At 42.1% G+C, this 21,838-nt stretch overlaps 1 protein-coding gene across 7 annotated transcripts in view; it reads right to left on the reverse strand.

The window, feature by feature from the left end:
- Window positions 1-9,701: 9,701 nt before the first annotated feature.
- Window positions 9,702-21,838, reverse strand: part of PKNOX2 (PBX/knotted 1 homeobox 2) — a 689,215-nt gene continuing 677,078 nt past the window's right edge. For all 7 annotated transcript variants that reach the window (XM_084611724.1, XM_084611727.1, XM_084611723.1 and 4 more), the window contains one exon: window positions 9,702-10,578. In XM_084611724.1, the coding sequence (XP_084467850.1) occupies window positions 10,352-10,578 (227 nt within the window). In that variant the 3' untranslated portion in view covers window positions 9,702-10,351. The remainder of the gene's footprint in view (window positions 10,579-21,838) is intronic.

A 21,838-nucleotide genomic window follows, 5' to 3' on the forward strand; every position in this document is an offset into this window, starting at 1 on the left:
CAGAGGTTAAGAAGAACAATTTTTCTCCCTGCTCCTTGTAACAACCTTTTATGTAGTTGAAAACTGTTATCATGTCCCCTCTCAGTCTTCTCTTCTCCAGATTAAACAAACCCAATTTCTTCAATCTTCCCTCATAACTCACGTTTTTGAGAACTTTAATCATTTTTGTTGCTCTTCTCTGGACTTTCTTCAATTTGTCCACATCTTTCCTGATATGTGGTGCCCAGAACTGGACACAAAACTCCAGTTGAGGCCTAATCAGCGCAGAGTAGAGCAGAAGAATTACTTCTTCTGTCTTGCTTACAATGCTCCTGCTAATACATTCCAGAATTATGTTAGCTTTTTTTTGCAACAGCGTTACACTGTTGACTCATATTTAGTTTGTGATCCACTGTTACCCCCAGATCCCTTTCTGCAGTACTCCGACCTAGCAGTCATTTCCCATTTTATATGTGTGCAACTGATTGTTCCTTCCTAAGTGGAGTACTTTGCATTTGTCCTTCTTAAATTTAATACAAGATATTACCTCACCCACCTTATCCAGGCAGTGCTTACCTCATCACTGATGGGGGGTGGCTGGCAAGCAGGGATCCAGCCAGCAGCAGGACCTGATGGTATTGAAATCAGGGGGGGAGGCAGAAAATACATGACAATTTGCCCATATTTAACAAAAAGTTGGGACATCTGGAAGAGGGCTTAAATACGGAACTGTCCCATCAAAAACAGGATGTCCGGTCACCCTACCTATATGCTAGGTAGCCCACCTCCATGGGTGCTCCCTGCATCTTCCTGTGCAAGAGAGTTTGGGGGCTGGCCTGGGCAGACTAAAGTAATTTGTTTCACACTACTTAGGCCTGGTCTACACTGGGGGCAGGGGGATCAATCTAAGATATGCAACTTCAGCTACGAGAATAGCGTAGCTGAAGTCGACATATCTTAGATCAACTTAGAATCACTTACTTCGCGTCCTCGCGGCATGGGATTGACGGCCGCTGCTTCTCCATCGACTCCGCTTCCGCCTCTTGCTGTGGTGGAGTTCCGGAGTCGACGGCAGAGCGATCAGGGATCGATTTATCGCATCTACACTAGACACAATAAATCGATCCCTGATAGATCAATCACTACCCACCGATCCGGGGCGTAGTGTAGACGTGGCCTTAGATGCATTAGCCATTATTCCTTGCAGAACAAGGGACACGAGCAATCAGTTTTACTGCAAACTCAGTGTTGTAGTTGTGACTGCAGAGTGGCTCTGCTGCTATTCTACAGCCTGTTGCAGAACTTACCTGCCCCAAGCACAGATTGCTCGCACCTGACACAAAGTGAAGAAATTAGCCCCATGAATGAATTGTCTTGCAGAGAGCTATTATACTATCCTTAGAGACTGGCTGGAGTTATGAAGGGCAGCAGGGTCAGACCCAGACCTCAATGCCCTAAATTGGCAAGGTGTTTGTATACAGTGTTTTAATTCTGACCCATTTATAGTAACAATTAAATTTCACATGTATTATTTACAAGTATATCAAAGAGTAAATAAGCAGCATGCAATAGATGAATAACAGGGAGCACTAGGGATTGCTCTCTCCCTGCCCCCTTTCATGTGTTAATTATACACATAAGTCCCTGTATGAAAGCCTTCACTCAGGGCAAAATTCCCTTTGACATCAGTGGGAATTTTGACTGATGAAAGGGTGAGCAGATGCGGCAGTATGGGCCATAATATACCCAGCACTGAAGTAATTGACAGTGTTTTCATGTTTCATGTATTTAATTAAATATCATCTGTATGTAGATCACAAAGAATCTGTTTGCCGCATGAAAATCTTTTACTGTTGAGAAGCCAGGTCTACAATAACCGCAAATTGACCAGATAGAACTCCTCACAGATAGAACTTCTACTGGGTGGGAATCACGTACAGTAATGCAATAAACAGATAAGGAGCAATGTTTTCTTTATGCTCAAGATTTCCCTGGTGGTCTGGAATTACATGTAATAGTGAAAACTTTATCTTCAGGGAGGATCAGCTGGCTCACTTAGTTTTGACAATCCTGAGTCTTTTGCCTAAATGCCACATCCAAGGAAGCAGTGGCCTCCCTGTGATAGTGTCTGTAAATGTATTGGCTGAACGTCTACTTGGCAAATATCCAGCAATGAAGCAGAGTCAGTCTCCAAAGCTTCCCTAGCTCTTGCTGAATGAACCCTGTTTCCTAAGTGGGACTGACTTCCAGTCATATGTGCCTTAGTCAGACAGCATCTAGACATTGTCTGATCTTTCTGGGAACCATTAAAGAACCCAGCAAACGGGATTCTGACCTGACTCCTATGATCTTGGTATTTTAGTGGCCTAACTACATCACGAGAATGCTACAAAGTATTTGTGGGAGGATGAGGGAGATGGAGGAGAAGGAAAGTAAAAGCAGGACAAATTGAATTGACTGGGAATCTGAAGGTCTGCTGAGGTGATGATATTAGGAATCATCCTCAGGTTACCCTTGCCTGGATAGAAATCTAGGAAGCAGCAGCTATAGGATAAATCAGCTAATTCTCTCACTGGGTGAGCAAAACATTATGGCTACCTCTAACACTACCCAAAAAGGGGGCTGCCCGCAGGGATACACAGAGTGGATGGCAGAGCTTCTAACATAAGGCTGAGTTTTCAAGATACAGCCAGTTTCTTGCCCCAGATAATACTGTCATCTTAACTGTGCTAGGAGTTTAACACCTACGAAATGGAATCCTACATGAAAACTTCCATCTCCTCTCTAACTGCACCAGGGGGATCAGTCTGTCTTTTCCATGATTAAGTATAGCTATTTCTCCACCTCCTACTGGAAAAACTTTAGGATCAGTTAGTGGCTTGCCAGGTCCAAAACAATGTTACCATAGCGGATAAAAGGCCACAATGTGAATGTTTCAAGGACTAAACTGTTAGTGTCAGAGGGGAGCTTGGATGAACTATGGCATGGGGAGAGTGACTGGGGCATCGGTATGTTGGGATTTTGTAAAACTGTGTTATTTCAATTTAGTATTAACATCTATAATGAACTAAATTATAAATGCTGGGATTTTGTAAAATTCCTCAACTTCTAAGCCCAGGGTATCTTGTCTGAATTTTATAAAACTGCTACAGACAAAATTCCAACATATTGAAAATTAATTTCCCTACACTACAAACACCTCAGCAGGTGCGTTGATTTCCTTGTATGAACAGTCCAATTCAGTTCTTTGGGTCTGATCATGCTGGCTGTCAAGCACGTGCATAAGCATTTGCACCATCACAAATTGAAATTTTATTTTTATTAAAAGTTTTTCTCTTAGTATCATAAAATCACTTCAATTAAAAAAATGGCTTCAGTGTTAACAGTAAAAGGGGATTTAGACTTTTGATACATTAACAATGTCGTTGCAACCATTTTTACACACTTAGGCCCAAATCCTCAAAAATAGGAGCCTAAAATTAAGCTCCTAAACAGATATTTAGGGTGGGATTTTCAAAATCACTTAAGTGATTAAGGTGCACAAGCTGCCACCCAGCTGCAAACCCTGTTGGAGGAGTATAGCCTAGTCAAAGCATTTCATCTTGGCATGTAGAAGATCGCACAAACTATTTGGGGGATTGGGATTGGTTGGGGATTGGTCTGCTTTGAGCAGGGGGTGGGACTAGATGACCTCCTGAGGTCTCTTCCAACCCTGATATTCTATGATTCTATTCTATGATTCTATGATTTGCTGATCACTTTTGTGTTTGTGTTGTCTCCATGGTGAGGATGCTAATGAGGCCCTAGACTTACCTTTTTCCACACCGTTGAGCATTTTATGTGTGAAACGTCTTGGTACAAAAAATTCTGTGTAAAATCTGAAAGTCTACTAGCAATTAGGAAACTATTAAAGAAACAAGTACAACACATCCATTTTAGCAATTTTAGCAATTTAAGACTATAAAATGGGAAGAAAGGAAAGAACTAGCAATATGTACATTAAAAGTCTGATTTTAATTAAAACTGATTTAAATAAAATAATGAATTTTTATTTTTAAAATTATTTTTGTACACCCTGAATTAAATTATTGGAAAAGGATGGAAGACATCCACCAGCCATAGTCCTAGCCCTTTGAAGCTACTGCAGACTTGGTCCAGGAGAGAAGTAGATTCTCATGACAAGCAGACCCATTTCTACGATCTCCAATATTGACAGATCTGTTGGAATATCCATTGGCTGTGGTGCTATATTCTGGGGTGAGGCCTCTGATTGGTTCATGGTTCCTGCCAGTGGCAGCTCACAGACTCATAGACTTTAAGGCCAGAATGGACCATCATGATCATCTAGTCTGACCCCCTGCACATTGCAGGCCGCAGAACTTCACCTACCCCCTCCTGTAGTAGGCCCATAACCCCTGGCTAAATTACTGAAGTTCTCAAATCTTGATTTAAAGGCTTCAAGTTACAGAGAATCCACCATTTACTCTAGTTTAAACAAACAGGTGATCTGCACCCCACACTGCAGAAGAAGGCAAGTCCACCAAGAGTCTCTGCCAATCTGACCTGGGGGAAAATTCCTTCCTGACCCCACTACGGCGATCAGTTATACCCTGAGCATGTGGGCAACACCCACCAGTCAGACACCTGGGAAAGAATTCTCTGTAGTAACTCAGCACCCTCCCACTCCTCCCTCCCTCAACTGTTGGAGATATTTGCTGCTCGCAGTCGCAGATCGTCTACATGCCACTGTAGGCAGTCTTATCGTACCATCCCCTCCATAAACTTATCATGCTCAGTCTTGAAGCCAGTTAGGTTTTTTGCCCCCACTGCTCCCCTTGGAAGAATGTTCCAGAACTTCACTCCTCTGATTGTTAGAAACCTTCATCTAATTTCAAGCCGAAACTTATTGATGTTTATCCCTCTGATGTATTTATAGAGAGCAATCATCTCACCTCATCCTTCATTTTGTTAGGCTAAACAAGCCAAATTCCTTAAGTCTCCTCTCATAAGGTAGATTCCTCATTCCTCTGATCATCTTAATAGTCCTTCTCGCCTTGAATTCATCTTTCTTAAACATGGGAGATCAGAATTGTACACAGTATTCCAGATGAGGTCTCACCAGTGCCTTGCATAACTGTAATACCTCTTCCCTATCTCTTCTGAAAATACCTTGCTGAATGAATCCTAGGATTGCATTAGCCTTTTTCATGGCTGCATCACATTGGCAGGTCAGAGTCATCCTGTGATAGACCAATACACCCAGTCTTTCTCCTCCTCTGTTGCTTGTAACTGATACTTTCCAGATTGGATTCTCCCCAGCACATCCGATTCACTCTTTTCTTCACCAGATTCTTGCTCCGTGTCCTTGCCTGTTTACTGAGGCCAGTTATGATAGTGTCATTGCCTGTCCCAGTTAAAACAGGGCACCTCTGACTTAAATCCTCGAAGGTCAGCAGTCTTCCATAGCTCTCTGAGTCCCAGAACATTGGTATGAGATGTCCAGTCAAGAACTTTATCAGTCGGGTACTGGAAATCCTTCTTCTGTGGCAAATTGACAAGATGTTGTTTGTCCAGTGTGTTTGGCATGCACATAATATGGTTACAGCTGTCTGCACGCTCAGGGGAAGGGTAGGATGGGAGAGAAAGGGAATTTTCTAGAAGGTCTGGCTGGAGGCTCCCTCTGGTAGTGAGAGGAAGAAGAGCAGGTTTTCCTTATGGCTTCTCGCCCTCATGGAACTTTCACTAGATAAGGGGAACCCTGAAGACCTCCTTCATTCTCTCCTGGCTGCAATGCTAAAAGGGCTTTAGGGCTGTGAGGTTTTCTCCCAAGCCCCTGCAGGAGGAGGACAAAGGTACCAAGAGGAACTAGACTAGCCACTGGAAAACTGGCTTTGGCATGGAGCTCCATGGATGCTGCAGAGCTGCTTCTCCTGCAGTTTCCTCTAACGTTGTGGAATTTGGTGGGAGGAGAGACCTGGTTTCAGCCCAACAGAACCATCAGTTTTGGTAGGAAAGAGCTGTATCACATAATGGCTGGTTTCAGTGCAAGCGTGACCCAGGCCCCAGCACAGATCCTGTTGGTAGAGATTCTCATCCCTGCCCCAGGTAGGAGAAGACTTGCATGAGTCTCAGATCTGACTCACAGGGAAGAAACCCAGTGGCAGGAGAGACAGAAAATCTTAACCTTTGCCTGGAAAAGCTCTGCTGTATAATTCAAGTGAAACCTTCCTACTCTTAAGTCCCTTGAGGGGCTGCCATGCCCTGTTAATGCAGAAGGATGGACCTGGCTGAATTGCAGGGAGGACTGGAGCTACAAGGGGATATTCTGCTGCCATCAACCTCTTCTCTGAAAGGAACGGTCTACGTGTGTTGGAAGAGCAATGGGCCTGCTAATTCATTCTGTACTCATGGACGCCTCAAGTAGAAAGACAAGAAGACAACAGTAAAAGGTTAAAGCAGGAAAAAGAGCAATGAATTAGCCTGAGGTGAAGTACTAAGCAATCTCAGAATTTTTTATTTTATTTTATTTTACTTTACTTTATTTAAAAATCCATTAATTTTGTTAACCAGCTGTGAGCATATTGGACTCACACTCCAAGGTATGGAATGCCCAGAAGGCGCAATGTGATCTGTAACTCTCTCTTGGATAGACTGAAATGACTCTTCAGACCTGCATATCTGTTCCTGTTGTCCAGACACATACCGCACTTCTGGATTTTGAGAATATTTTCAGCTTAATTGAGCAGTGAATTGGTGCCTTCTCTGAGGCAGAGAGCTCTTGTCTTCCAGTCATTCTTACCAGGTAGTTAAGGTGGTAGCTATGATGAATGGCTAAAATTTCATACATAACCTTTGAGAATTACAGCAATTTTCAATTTTGAAGCCTGCCAAGGGGAATCACATTCATAGAACTCATGTCTTGGGTAACACTGGGTCCCTTTCATTGACCTAGATTTCTCTTATCCTTTATTCCTAATCCTTAATCAAGAACATATAAATAAACTCACAATAAGATACAGCTGCAAAATCTCATCTGATAGCACTTTATAATAAATGGACATGAATTAATACTAGATTACAATGAAATTTCTATGAAATTACATATTACATTCACGCCATATCAGTACTGAAAACAGGCCCTTATGCCCATTGCCAGTCCAATAAATTCCCAAGGAATTATCATGGATTCAACCCTTATTGTAGATAATCAAACCTCTCAACTCTCAAGAGGCAAAAGAAGGAGCAAACTGGAAACTATTGTTCAGGGGCCAGGAAAAATCATTGTTACAGAAAAATAATACTTAAAAATGGGATCAAACTCTGTCATAAAACAGTCAAGTCACTGAAACGGTCTCAAAACTCAGTGTGTGTAAATTAGCTCCATCAAGACTAAGTTGTGTGCACAGTCCTTAGTGCTGGGCTGGTGTTGATGTGTATGCATATTTAAGTAAGAATATGAACCAGAAAAATAAAGCTTCCATCCTAGCTGTCAGCTGGCTGGAAACTTTCTGCCAAACCATTTTTTTCATTCGAAAAGGCAGAATTTTCAAAACCAAAAATTTTCACTGATCTGCACCATTCTCAACGGGACGATTTCTCAGGTCCAGTATGGAATTTCTGGGAAGAGAGAGAGAGAGAGAGAGAGAGAAAGCCAGGCAACAGAGACCATCTCTCTCTGGTCCAATTAACATTTAATTGTTTATACAAAGTGGCACAGCTCCAACAGGTGAGAGAGACTGCAGCCATGTCTACACGATGGGTGCTACAGTAGAACGGCTATAACACTGACAGTGACACTTCCTACACTGATGGAAGGGGTTCTTCCATCGCTGTAAGCAATACACCTCTCTGAGTGGCAGTAGCTAGGACAATGAAAGAAATCTTTCGTCAACCCGGCCGCATCTATCCCAGGGTTTAGATCAGCATACCTACATCACTCTGGGGGGTGTGAATTTTTCAAACCCATGAACACCATAGCTATGTTGTCCTAACTTTGAAGTGAAGATAAGACCCAGCTCTTTTGCCTGTTGGTGACGACATTTCCCTAGGATGTGGAGACACAGGTCCAATCTCTGCTTTGAATTAGAGCAGGGCCTGGAATCTGCATCTTCTACCCCACAGCTGAGTATCCTAACCATCAGGCTACTGGCTCTTGAGTGGTTGCTCTCAGATGTGCAAATGTCAGTTTGCTTGTGTTCTTATATGTCAATTGATTGTGGAATGGAATTCTTATTTTCTGGCTGCCCTAATGCCACTGCATTTTCAAAGGGGAAATGTGATCTAATTATGGCATGGAAAGGAAGCAAAACATATTGCTCTATAACACTGATTATAAATAAGATTGTTTCTTTCTCAAATTTCTATTAAAGCTTCCACTATCAGCTCATGGTAGGGAGGAATACATTCATTTCAGGAAGCCCTTCCTCAGTCTCAGTTACTGCCTGCTCCTCAAAGATGGAATTTGGAGGTCCCCAGTTGTTTTGCTAACTGTCATTCTCAGCCTGTTGCCATCCAAGGCTTGTCACTGAAATTGTTCTCCTACAAATGAACTGAAAGTTCATTCAATGAAATTTTATGGACAACACAACCATATTCGGTTCTACCATTCACTACCATGGTGTGTGGAGAGAGGAGGAGATTGAGTGCAAGTGATGTTTTGGGGGTGAAGTCTCTTTCTATCAAGGGGAGTTTATTTCCTTCCTACTGTGTGAATACTAGAGGGCCTTTGTTGCCATTTCTGTGCTTATATCCATAATCAGATTCTTATTTGTTTACTATATTTGTATATATGTTAGTCAGGTCAGCAAATGTTTCTGATCTCAGGAAAGTCTTGTCTGTGATTAGTTTTGCCAGTGCTTCATGAAACGTCTTCCACATTCAGTGAAGAAAACTTTTATGGCTCTGATCCCGCCTTCCTGCTATTAAACATGGCTAAGGCTATGTCCACACTGCGGCAGGGAGAGTGTTTCCCAGTGTGGCTAGACAGACACTTGTTAGCTCAGCTATTTTTAGCACACTAACTTGAGCAGAGCTAACAAGTGTCTGTCTAGCCACACTGGGAAGCGTGCTCCCTGCCACAGTGTAGACATAGCCTCAATGAGCATCTTATTTCAAGACGGCTTTTCGTCAATCTCTCGGCAGAATGCTTTACCTGAGAGGGATAGTTGATGGGGATTCCACAGAAGAGGCTGAAGTAATGCAAGGGGCATTTTTATATTTCACCATCTGGAGAGCAACTTCAGCTAGCTCAAAAAACCTTTTCCTAGTTCAGAAATCCATGAATTCTCAAAACCAGGAGATCAAAGAGAGATGGCTTGCACTGTAGCATAGCAGAATATGAGATTGCTTTCAGCATTCTGAAATCTGACTATGTTTCAGGTGAACAAGGCAAATTTAGCATTTTTGTCAATATTTCATTAAAACATAAGACCGCCCAATTATTTCTTGAGTATTTGTGATCTTCTAAACATTTAATGGTACCTAGATGGCATCACTTGAGGGCATTCTTGGTCATTTGACATTGCACCTATAGCCTAGAAATTTCACTGACTGTATCACAAGCAGAACATTAAATTAAAAGTTTCTAAGTTTTCGGTTCTCTTACAAAGGCTGCTCAGCTCACAGTCTGGTGCCCAATCACCAGACCGATTTACACCAGCGTGTGTGTCCCCCGTCTGTACTTCCTGGGGTTTGTCACTCTGGTATAGGAAGAGATGGAAGTCTGAAGAGTTGACATTCATTTAATCAGCACTAATCAGGAATCTAAGTGGATCCAACACTAAAGTCTTTCAAGGTTCAGTTTTAAATTCTGACAATTTGCAAACTCTGATTTCCCTACAGTTAGATATTTATAATCATTACAATCCTTTACTTAAAAAAAGCATCAATCCTTTTGCATCTATAAATCTTTCATAAAAGCAATGAAAATGAAAACAGACCTGCCTCTCACCTGCATGTCAAAAAAGGCATTGCATGATAACATCCATCAAAGACTCAGTCATACAGAAAACAGCTTGCCCTAAAAACACTTTTGTTCTTATCAAAAACAACAACAACAACAACAACAAAAAACTGGCCACAATATGTGCCTTGTAAACATGTGTCCTTCACTTAAATAATAACCCTGCACATTCTACTGGTCTCTTAAATGTGCACTCCTGTCCATAGCTGCAGTGTATTGCAGGCAAGCAGGACACTTTGTAAGGGTATCATTACTTGATTTTGTCATACATAATTTTTAAAGCGATGTGGGGGGCTTGTATGTCAAAGATCAGGGTTCCTCTAAAATTCCTCAGGCTGCTGATTTAGGTAGGCAAACATCTTCCCAGGAGGCATCTGCTCTACCATAAATCAGGGAACCTTCAATTCTTTACTACTCCAGTGAGTCACTCTGCTCCAAGCCAAGGTCACTGACATTCGTTGTCTGGAGCTCATCATTGTCTTCCTCCAGTTCTTCTTCTTCTTCTTCCTCCATTTCATCCTCCTCCTCATCTTCTGTTCCATCAAGTGAGTCGTCATGAGCTGCCATCATGGCCTGCTGCATAGCAATGGTAGCATTATCGGAAGACAGGGACTGCAGGTTGTCCATAATTAAGGAGCCTAAAATGAAAATAACATCTGATATAAAGAATTACATTTGCACGTTTTACCTTGCTGAGGCAACAATGCCATCTGACAACAATGCCACGACTGCTGACTTGCTATGGATTGATCCACATTGGTTGGCATTTGCCATACCTTCCATTCAATACGAGATGTGAAAATCAAACCTTCTCTTTAACCTAATACATTTTCAGTCATAATCACAGATTTACACATCAATATTTCTGGTAAAACAACATAGCAGCTGAATTTTCAGTAATAAGTTTGAATCTGACATATTCAGTGTGGAAAATACTACTATCAATACATGGAAGTTTTATCTGAGGATCTAACAGAGCTTTAAAAAGATGGGTATTATTATTAATTTAGTAGTAGTAGTAGTATCCATACTGTAGAGATGGGAAAACTGAGGCACAAAGGGACAGAGGCTGAAGTGTTCAAATTCGTATGCATACATGTTGAAGCTGAAGTTTCACAATTCTGGAGGTTTTATGCTTAGTGGATTAATTTGCATATTTTATTACCATGCATCACCTTATTTACATACATGATATAAAATGTCCTAATGACCAGAACATGAGCCTGGTAAAACTGCAGCCTGGAAGGAACTTTGAGAACATAAAAACTTCTGGTGGAGAGGTGACTGACAGTTTCTTGCAGCTGTGGCCCTTGCTGCTCCTTGCCCAAGGACTGGACAGAAGGGCTGTGATTGAGTTTCTGATACTAGTCATTGATGGTGGCTGCTGTTTCCCTTGTCTGGGAGGGGGATCAGGCTGCTTCCTGCCATCAGCTGGGAGATGCTCTGACTAGGCTGCCGAATGTCTAACTGGCTGCTCATTGCCTGACTGGGACATGCTGTTCTTGCTGCCAATCCCTGGTTCCAGCTTGCAGATGCCTCTGGGCAGGGAGAAATGACTCTAGTGTCATTCTAGCCAGACCTCCAAGTCTAAACATGGAGATCCCCCTAGAACCACTCTTCTTGTGGAGATGAAGCCAAGAGCATCTCTGCAGTACTCAAGGAGATTTAAGCTCTTCCGAAGGAGCAACTCAGAGGGCAGCTGTAAATAGGAGCCTTCTGGCTAAATCAAGAGTCGTAACAGGTCTGTGTGCACCTGGCATCTGACAGTGCTGCCAAATTTCGCAAATTTTGCATGAGTCTTTTAATATTTGATGTTGTTCTTGAAGCCCCTTCTGCTGGAGTCATATCAATATATGAGAATCAAAGCTTTCATTCAAATAACAAGATTCTAGCCTTCATGGTTGTGGAGAAAAACCTGACAATGTGACCCAAGACCACCCAAAAGGCTCAGGAACCAGGAGGCAAATAAAAAAACCCTGACATTTTATTTGTTTGTTTGTTGGTTTCAAATGTTCAATTTTTAGCCAATTGCATGATTTTGCGGGGCCTGATTTGTAATTTTTTAGGTTGATGGCACTGGACACCTCCAGCCCAAGAGACAAGTCAAGGTTTTCTGGGGTGCTGGTACCACAGGTCCCACTGACTGATGCTGTGGAGTGCTAACTGAACACAAGCACTCAGGGACATGTGTATGGTTGCTTGAATATGTCAGGCATTTCAGGTCTATTCCCAGAAAGGCTATGCACTCACGTCACCAACCTGCTACTTCTTTACACTTTGCTAAAATTTCTCTTCTAAGCAACACTTTAAGGTTGTTATCATTATACGTATTTATAACTGCCCATCACTGTAATATCTGGATCACACTTTACCTTGGTTACCACCAACCAAAATGAACCAGATCCTCAGCTGATGTAAATCAGTAGAGCTTCACTGAAGTCAACACATCTGCACCAATTTACACCAGCTTAGGATCTGGCCCAATATCATCCCCAAAACACTGGGCAAACATTTTGTTCCTCCACACTACAACTGCCCAAACATGTCTAAGACTAGCGATGGTAAATAGCAATCTGTGTTAAAAGACAGAACAGTGCACTAAATACATTTACACCTGGTACAATATTGGGAGGAGCTGCAAACACCTGTGAGGATAAAAGAATCAAAAAGTGATCAAAAAAGATTGGAGACATAGGCTGAAAATAATTAAAACAGACTCATCTTGGAAAAATACATCCAATACACTGGGGAAACTAACCAGAAACACAGAGAACAAGATAGGCTACTGCCAGTGAGTTGCAATAGTAAAATAGTTGTGCTGAAAATGGAGGCCTGAATCTTGCCATTTGCTCCACTTGAATGCAGACAATTCTGGAACTGGCTCCCTAAAGCCCAGCCCAAGGTCAAAACTCTGATCTGCTTCCAAGTTCCTAAGAGAGAAGGGGAAACCCACTGTACAGATGGATGGACAATAAGGGTTTAGAGAATGACTTGCAGGAATAGCACGAATAAGCTGCAATTTATAAGAGACAGGCTAACAGACTGGAAATAGCTACAAGGTATTAACACTAAGGAGGAATAGAAATTACTTAGTGATATACAAGAGATTTAACTAGGATAAACTGGATGAAATTAAGACAGGGAAAATTTAGGTTCAACATCAGGGAATCCCTGTCAGTGAGATGGATTTGGTATGGAACAGTCTCTGAACACAAATGGAGCAGGCCCCATTGCTTGGGACACTTAAAATCAGACTGGACAGAATACAGGGAAATACCCTGTAAGGAACAACCCTGTATTGCTCCCATTCTTGGGATGTGCACTGGATGACCTAACATGTCCTTTCCACCTCTAGATTTTATGACTATATGATTGCAATGCAGCCTGCAGTCAGTGGGGAGCCTAAACAGAAAGCGGTGAACCTACAGGCTGCTGGATTTCAGATTTCAGGTGCCCTGTTTCCTGATCCTGTGAGCATCACCCTTCATTCTTCTAGCCAGAATGTATCTTCTGAGCACAGTTGTCATGGTGGGACATCAGGTGAGAAGTAGTCTCTGAGATAACTGGGGGCTAGACCAGGGCAGGTTTGCAAAAAAGGGTCCAGAAGGCAAATGAAGTATGTCAGCATCCCTAGGTTTTGGGGAAAGGGAGGCTAACCTCCACAAGTACTTCCATCTCTAAGCCTTCAAAACTCATTAGTAAGGCCCCTCAAAAATCCAGGAGATTGGTTTAAAAATCATGTTTTCAAGCTTTTCTCCACAACCACGATTTACTTAAAAATAAAAGGTGGGGGGAGAATGCTGAGATTCTCATCTAAGCACATGCCTCCATGAGCTGGGGCTTTAAGAAAAACACCTCATACTGTGAGACTCACAATAACATCATGAGATCTCCAAGAGCTGGCAACACTGAATGTTACGCCTCTCTGTTTTTCCTTCGTCTCCTCTCTGTTTCTCACTTTCATTTTCACATTATTGCACTTGTGCTTATTTTTCTCCCTATTTTGTAAATGTCTCTGCATCTCATCCTCCCCTTTCCCCAAATGCTCCTTCTCATCTGGAGAATTATGACTTTTAGTACATTGGCAGCTGCCCTCAGTGTTTGCTGCTCTTCACTTAAGCTAAGATCAAAAGCAGTAATGAGTTAAGTAATAACACCCCCCCCATCTTATTAACACACACACAGAAAAGCCTTGCAAATCAGATTGTAAAATCTCTGGCTGTTTGAATTATTCATTGTTTAATTTGTTTTTAAAACATATAATATTGGGAAAGTGCAGGATAAGAAACTATTCAAGAAAAGCAGTTAACACAACCGGGACATTCTATATGTTGGGGAGCATCCTGTGACCCCCATATTCCTCATTTATATATAATTGTGATATTGCATATAAAACAGGCCATGTGAGGTATCAGGGGAAAGATTATGATCTGCTGAAAGTCACTGTTCTATCTAAATATGTATATCATTAATGCATATAAAGTTATGAGAATAGTGTTGTATGGTTATCACTAAAATATGCTGTGGGTTTTTGGAGGCGCCCAGATACTAGTTCTCCAGAGACAATGCCAAGGGAGGTAACGAACATCTGCGTGGATGCTGAACAGACATCACCAGCCATTGTCCAGCAGGGGAACTACAATTCAATGACTCACCTGTATAAGGCCACACCAGGGGAATTGCTCAACCTTGCTTGCCTGAGAACTCAGCAATGCCCACCACACAAGCCTGGATTTGTGTTCTCCAAGCACATGGGTCAGAACACAGGGCCCGATGCTTGGCCTTTCTCCTTTCCCCACCTATGCTGCAAGCAACAAGGACACTCAGAAGACTGAAGACCCCAACAGAGGAGACTGGCCCAGGTCTCAAGGGTGAAATCTGTGTACTATGAACTGCAATATCCAGCGGGGTGAGAAAAACTGCTTAATCTAGATGTTGCCCAGTCTAATAGGGTTGAGAGTTTAGACTGCATGCTTATATTTTGTTTTATTTTGGTAACTAACTCTGATTTTTTGCCTATCACTTATAAATCACTTAAAATCTATCTTTAGTAGTCAATAAATTTGTTTAACTGTTGATCTTTACCAGTGAATTTTCTTGGAGTGTTTGGTAAACCTGCTCAGATTTACAAAGGCTGGTGTATATCCACTTTCTATTGATGAAGTGGTGAACCAATTAATAAATTTGCACTGCTCGTCTTGAGCAATGTAAGATGGTATATTCCTGAGGTACAAGGCTGGGGAGCTAGGGGGTGGGATTTGGCTGGTGCCTTTCTCTGTGATTTATGAGTGGCTCTGGCAGCATTCAAGATGGCTGTGGGGTTCCACATGTGGTTGTACTGAGTGATAACAGCCCCTGGAGGGGTTTGCTACTTGTCACTAGCAAGGCACTGTGAGAGACAGCCCAGACTGGAGAGTTAAGGGGGCACAGCAGTCCCATGGTCCCAGGCTGCACCCCGGGGATACTGTCAAAACGTCTGCTTGAATTATTTATAGCAGCATCTTCAGAGAGCAGGGGAAATGCAATCTGTGTATCTGTGACATAAGTGACGTTTAGAGCCAGTGCTGCCTACAGCAGCTCAGAAACAGCTTTTAGTCTAAAAGCGACAAGAAATTTTAAGAGGTGATTTTGTTCAATTTTCTGGTTTTGATCTAGTTGAAAAGTCAATGATTTTATGCAGCTTATGTCCCTATATGAATTCTCAGTGTCTTTCTGACTCTAATCTAGGACTGACAACTTCATGACTTGGCCAACTCTCAAGATATCGCAAGATTATTTTTTAAATATTCCTGGCTGATGTATCAGCCATTAGGGAAGCACTCTGCAGCAGTACATGAAGACTCAAAGGGAATTTCACAAACCTAGTGAGAACCAGATTTATGTTCCATTAATTCATGAGTTTAAGAATTGGCGGATACAAACTTCTTTCTTTAAACAAGAAATGGTCTAGTTCAACCACATTCCCAGTTGGCAACCCTCTTCTCCAGTGAGGCACCTAAGTCAAGTTGGCCCTTTCTTATGAAAAAGCAGAAAGTGACATTCAGAATGCCCAAGAGCCAGGAACTGGCATGGGAGACCTAGTTTCAAGTTCCTGATCTAGATCAAGTAGAACAAGGCTTTGAATCAAGGTCTCCCACACCCTAGCTAAGTGCCCTAACCCTTAGGCTATTGGGGTATGCTGAGGAGTTGGGTTTGGATTTCTCACAAGAAAAGACTGGATTTGGTGCCTAGCTCCAGCAGAGGGTTCATGGCAGAGATGCCCAGGGAGAGGGAGGCGCCTCCCTTCAACCTGTCAGTCAGGCTCCTAAGGCCCAGGTCCATGGGAGTTAGGCATCTTATCACCTTTGAGGATCTGTCCCTTTTTTCTCATTTCACTCCCGGCTGCTTAGATGGTGACCTGCTCAGTTTGCTGGCTTCTGAAAGCCCCTTCGTTGGTGCCTATGACACACAGCTCCTTAACAAAGGGTCTCTGGTTCTTTACAAACAACACTCACCTCAGACCTGACAAACTCACCACACCAAACACATTTTACAGGATATTTATTCATCAAGAGCAACATGAACAGTGTCTACAGAGAACTCGTAGCATTTCAAGATTCATAATCATTGCAAAATGTATGTCGGGTGAATTTTAAAGAAAAATTAATTTATATTGAAATGATGGTTTACGGACTAGGAGTAGAAATTAGTCACCAGTGGTTAATGTGTCTTAGTGATGGCCCATTTGCATTTTGCAATGCTAAAACTTTCAGTGGAAAAACATCAGAGGCAATTGCAAACAATTGAAACCATGTGAGGGTAAGAAAGGAACTTCACAACAAGACAGGATTTCTGGGAACAGACACAAAAGGCTGCACAGTGTAGCACAGGAGAAGGAGAAGCACTCTGTATCTACTCACTGAGGAAACCTCTTGTGAAGGTGGTGTTTTCATAGAGTTTGGATCCTCATTCTTGGGTACAACAGTCTGAACTTTGGGAGGAAAACCTACTTTATTAGACACAGGTTTTCATTTATGATTTTGTTTTGCCCACAAAGAACAGTGATAGCAAGTTATTCTTGCCTGGTGTTTGCCTGTCCCTAAGATTAAAGTCTCCCCTGTCCAGTGCTCCATCTGGCAATGAGGATTCCCTGAACTCTGGCCTTAAAGGCTATTTGTTTCCCTCACTCTCTTTTGTTTCTAGTAGAATCTCTGTTCTTCCTTAAATAACCCTTCTTTTGGTTCATTACAAGTTCTATGTGGTTTACCGGAGCAGTGGTTTACAGTAAAACTGGTAAACTGCTCCTTTCGGGGGAGAGGATCTGGGATTTCTGTGAGTAGCCAGTGACAGGGACTGAATATCAGGGGACTCAGGGACTGTTAACGTGCAAGGCAAAAGAGAACTGGCACAGCCCAGAGGAGAGTGCCTGAGTGGTTGAAGGCTTGTGGTGCAAGGGAGTTGGCATGCATACACCACGGCAAGGCTCTCTCTCACTGAGGAAGGGGTAACAAGGTGACTTTCAGTCCGGGGTGTCCCAAGAACCTAACTCTCCCCAGGCATTGGATAGGAAGCCTAAGTGCTTAACTTGGGGTTGTGAATTTGATTGCGTGGCAGGGTACCTAGGAATAAGATGATGCAATGCCTAAGTCCCCTTGTGAATCCAGCCCTTAATTTCTCTGTGACTCAGCTCCCCATCAGTAAAAAAGGGAATAAAAATATCTCTCACAGGGCTGTTGTGAGGATAAACACATTAAATATTGAGAGGTGCTCAGTGGGGCTATCTAAGTTCCATAGAGAGGTCCCCTCAATCCCCATCCAGGACCCTTTTCTCTAGACCATATTTCCTACCTAACTTCCAACAGCTGGTGTTTCAAGTGTGATGAGCAAGTTGACCTTAGGCTGATCCCATATAGCAAAAAATCAGTTCTCCCCTGAGTCTTTAATAATAGAATTAAAGGTTGGTTCGCGGTCTTCGAACAATATTACAAATGGTTCTTTAGCTAAAGCAGTTGTTTTATTCCTAGATTCCCAAGCCAGAAGAGATCTTTGGAAGCATCAAGTCTGATCCCTTGCATAGCAGAGGCCAAAAACCTACCTCACAATAATTCCGAGGGCAGAGCTTTTAGAAAAACATCCAATCTGGATTTTAAAATAGTCAGTGATGCCACAACCCTTCTTAAATTGCTCCAATGGTTCATTACTCTCACTGTTAAAAAATTTACACCTTATTTCCAGGCTTAATTTGTTTAGCTTCAAATTCCAGTCATTGGATCATGTTGTACCTTTTCCTGCTAGACGGAAGCACCCATTATTAAATATGTGTCCCCCAAGTAGGTACTTACAGACTGTAATCAAGTCATCCCTTAACCTTCTCTTTGTTAAGCTAAATAGATTGAGCACCTTGATCCTTTAATCATTCTTGTGGCTCTTCTCTGAACCCACTCCAATTTTTCAACAGCCTTCTTGAACTGTGGACACCAAAACTGGACACAATATTCCAGCAGCATTCGCACCATTGCCAAATACAGAGATAAAATAAATTCTCTATTGCTCAAGATTCCCGTTTTTTCATCCCAGGATCGAATTAGCCCTTTTGGTCACAGTATCACACGGGGAGCTCATGTTCACCTCCAAATCTTTTTCAGAGTCATTGCTTCCCGGGATAGAGTTCCCCATTCTGTAAGTATGGCCTATATTCTTTGTTATGAGATGTATATATATTTACATTTAGCTGTATTAAAATGCATATTTGCTTGTGCAAGTGATCCAGATCACTCTGTATCAGTGAACTGTCCTCTTTATTATTTACAACCCCAATTTTTGTGTCATCTACAAACTTTATCAGTGATGATTTTATTGTTTCTTCCAGGTCATTGACAATCCCCTTGGAACCCCACTGGAAACACTCTTGCTTGATCATGATTGCCTGTTTACAATTACATTTTGAGACTTATCAGTTAGCCAGCTTTGAATCAATTTACTGTGTGCCATGTAATTTTAATATTGATTTTCTATAAGTCTTGGAACATTGGGGACCTGCAATTACCTGGGTCATCCCATTTACCCTTTAAAAAATAGTTCTCATAAGGGAGACTCAAATCCTATTCACTTAGCCACAATGCCTCTTAGAAGGAACCTTCCATATCTTTGTGCTTGGCACTGATGTCTAAAAATGGAGTTACTCTCACACTGTTTCAATCTGCCTCTGGTGGCTGGTTCACAAAGACCAGCAACCTTCTCCTGATACCAGCTAATGTAGCTCAAATTGTGAAAGCCTGTGCTGGAGATGTGGGCTCAGACCTTGCTGATGCATAATGAGGGTACTTACAGATGCACACAACAGAATTATTTTCCTCTTTTTAAAAAACAAAAGAAATTACACTGGAAAAAGTGTCCAAATAACATAATTAAAACTGCAAAGTCAAGCACTTGAAACTTAGGAAATACCAGAGTTAAGATTAAAGAAAAGGAGGACTTGTGGCACCTTAGAGACTAACCAATTTATTTGAGCATGAGCTTTCGTGAGCTCCAGCTCACTTCATCGGATGCATTCAGTGGAAAATACAGTGAGGAGATTTATATACACACAGAACATGAAAAAATGGGTGTTATCATACACACTGTAGCTCAAAGTGATCACTCTCCTTACAGTGTGTATGATAACACCCTTTTTTCATGTTCTGTGTGTATATAAATCTCCTCACTGTATTTTCCACTGAATGCATCCGATGAAGTGAGCTGGAGCTCACGAAAGCTCATGCTCAAATAAATTGGTTAGTCTCTAAGGTGCCACAAGTCCTCCTTTTCTTTTTGCAAATACAGACTAACACGGCTGCTACTCTGAAACCAGAGTTAAGATTGCATTCCATTCCTTGTGCATATATATTGTGATACAGTCTTTAATTACATGATCACAGGACTCTACCTTATTCAGCGCATAGGATGGATGGTACTCAGACATTGAATCTGGGTTGTGTAGGGAATGAGGCAGTTCTATAGGACCTCTACCTTACTTTCTCTGAAGTTGAAAGGCATGTAGAGAATGAGAGGGGGGACTGCAGGAAGAAGAATGGATGATTTTGTGATTCAGGCTGTAGCTGTCAGAAGATCGGAATGCTTTCTCCAGCTCTGCTTCAGAGTTCCTGTGTGATGTGGGACAAGTTATGTTAATCCACATTTCTATAGATGGCCACTAATTGTGTGTTCCTTACTCACCTGGGTCCGACAGAGAGACACCTGGGACTGATTTGCAGAAGTGCTGAGTGCTCACAACTGCAACTAAAGTCACTGGGAGTTGCTCAGTCCTGCTAGCAGTAATAGATTGTGGGCTGGAGGAATGAACATGGGGCTGGAAGTCAGGTGGTCCTGAAATCTATCTTTGATAAATCACTTCACCTCAGTTTTCCCATCTGTAAAATGGGGCAAATAATACACTCATAACTTCAGTGGAGTTGTGAAGATACATTCAATACTGGTTGAGAGTTTCAGATATCACAATGATGAGCGCCATAGAAAAGCCCAACAGGAAATTAATAATTTAATATTTGGTGCAGGGTTTGGATGGTGGCACTAGATAGGGCAGAAGCCACACACAGAATGGTGAGAATGAAAGGAAAAACTGAATAGCTGCCTTATTCCCTGAGCACGGTCCTTCCTCTGTACTGAATGAGGCAGAGTCCTGTGGATAAAGAGTACGTGATCATGTAATTAAAGACTATCATATTACATATGCACCGGCAACCTCAATTCTGACACTTCCACTTTGGGGCTTACTTTATCTTTCACTATCCGGTTGGTTGTTTTCCTGTTACATCCCCAGCACCTCAGCCCTACCCTGTGTGAATTCATCCATCTTATGTTCACCCTCACTTATGCTGACCAATTAAACCACTATTTCCATCACCTTAAAATTTGCCTCTGGTGCATCTTAAAAACTAGCAACCTGTTTTACTACTTAGGGGAGCCAGAGTGCTGAGGCAACTAGGTCTACTGGATGGGGTACTAGACCTGGAGTCAGAAATTGTGGCTGCTATTCCTGGCTCCCTTTGTATAATCCTGGGCAATCTGCTTCCATTCTCTTTCCCCTCCCACTCTTGTCTATTTAGATTGCAAGCTCTTTGGAGCAGAGAGCATCTCTCATGGTATCTTTGTTAGCACCTAGCACAGTGGGGCCCAATCTAACCTGATAACACTTGGTGCTACCTTAATGGTAATAGTAACAGTAATAATAGCTAATATTTGTTGCAATTTAATGCTGGTGTCAGGCAGACTTTATGAAAAAATTGTAATAAGGAAGTCGTCTCAGAGCTAATGCCTACAACATTAGGCAAATTAGTAAACTGAGGATCATTACATTTTAAATGTTAAATAGTTTGAAAAATCTCACCCTACCATCCTCTTAAAAGATAGACTGCTGGTTATGACTACGGGTGTGATGTTGGAGAAATACTTAAAGAATTTTGTGAAATGCCCATATTAAAAACGTCACAGCATTCTACGAGAATGGCCAATAACACTGAAATATACAAGGCTCATTGTGACATACTGATATAACTAGAGCCAGAGGTTAAATAAAAGGGAACAGGTAGCTCCCAGTCATCCCCCTCTCCACTGACTGGAAGAACTATGCTCCTAAGACCTTCCCATTCTCCTTGGCTGGCGAAGTGATGACTCCTAACCAGGGGAGCTTCAGGGAGCAGCAGGAGATGTTGGTCCGTGGTTGGGAGACTTCTTGGGGCTCCCAACATTCCCTGAAGCATGCAGAACTGTAGTAGAAAGAGCCTGAGACATGAGGCCAGGTATAAGAGGCCTGGTAAGACCCAAGACCTGTACTAAAATCAAGTCCTGCTGATATAAGCAAAGTTAGCAAGAGTTAGGCTATGAACAAAAGTCAGGCCCTGTTACAAAACATGCCTGCTT

The sequence above is a fragment of the Lepidochelys olivacea genome (genome assembly GCF_965140295.1).
Source record: "Lepidochelys olivacea isolate rLepOli2 genome assembly, chromosome: 22".
NCBI lineage: Eukaryota > Metazoa > Chordata > Testudines > Cheloniidae > Lepidochelys > Lepidochelys olivacea.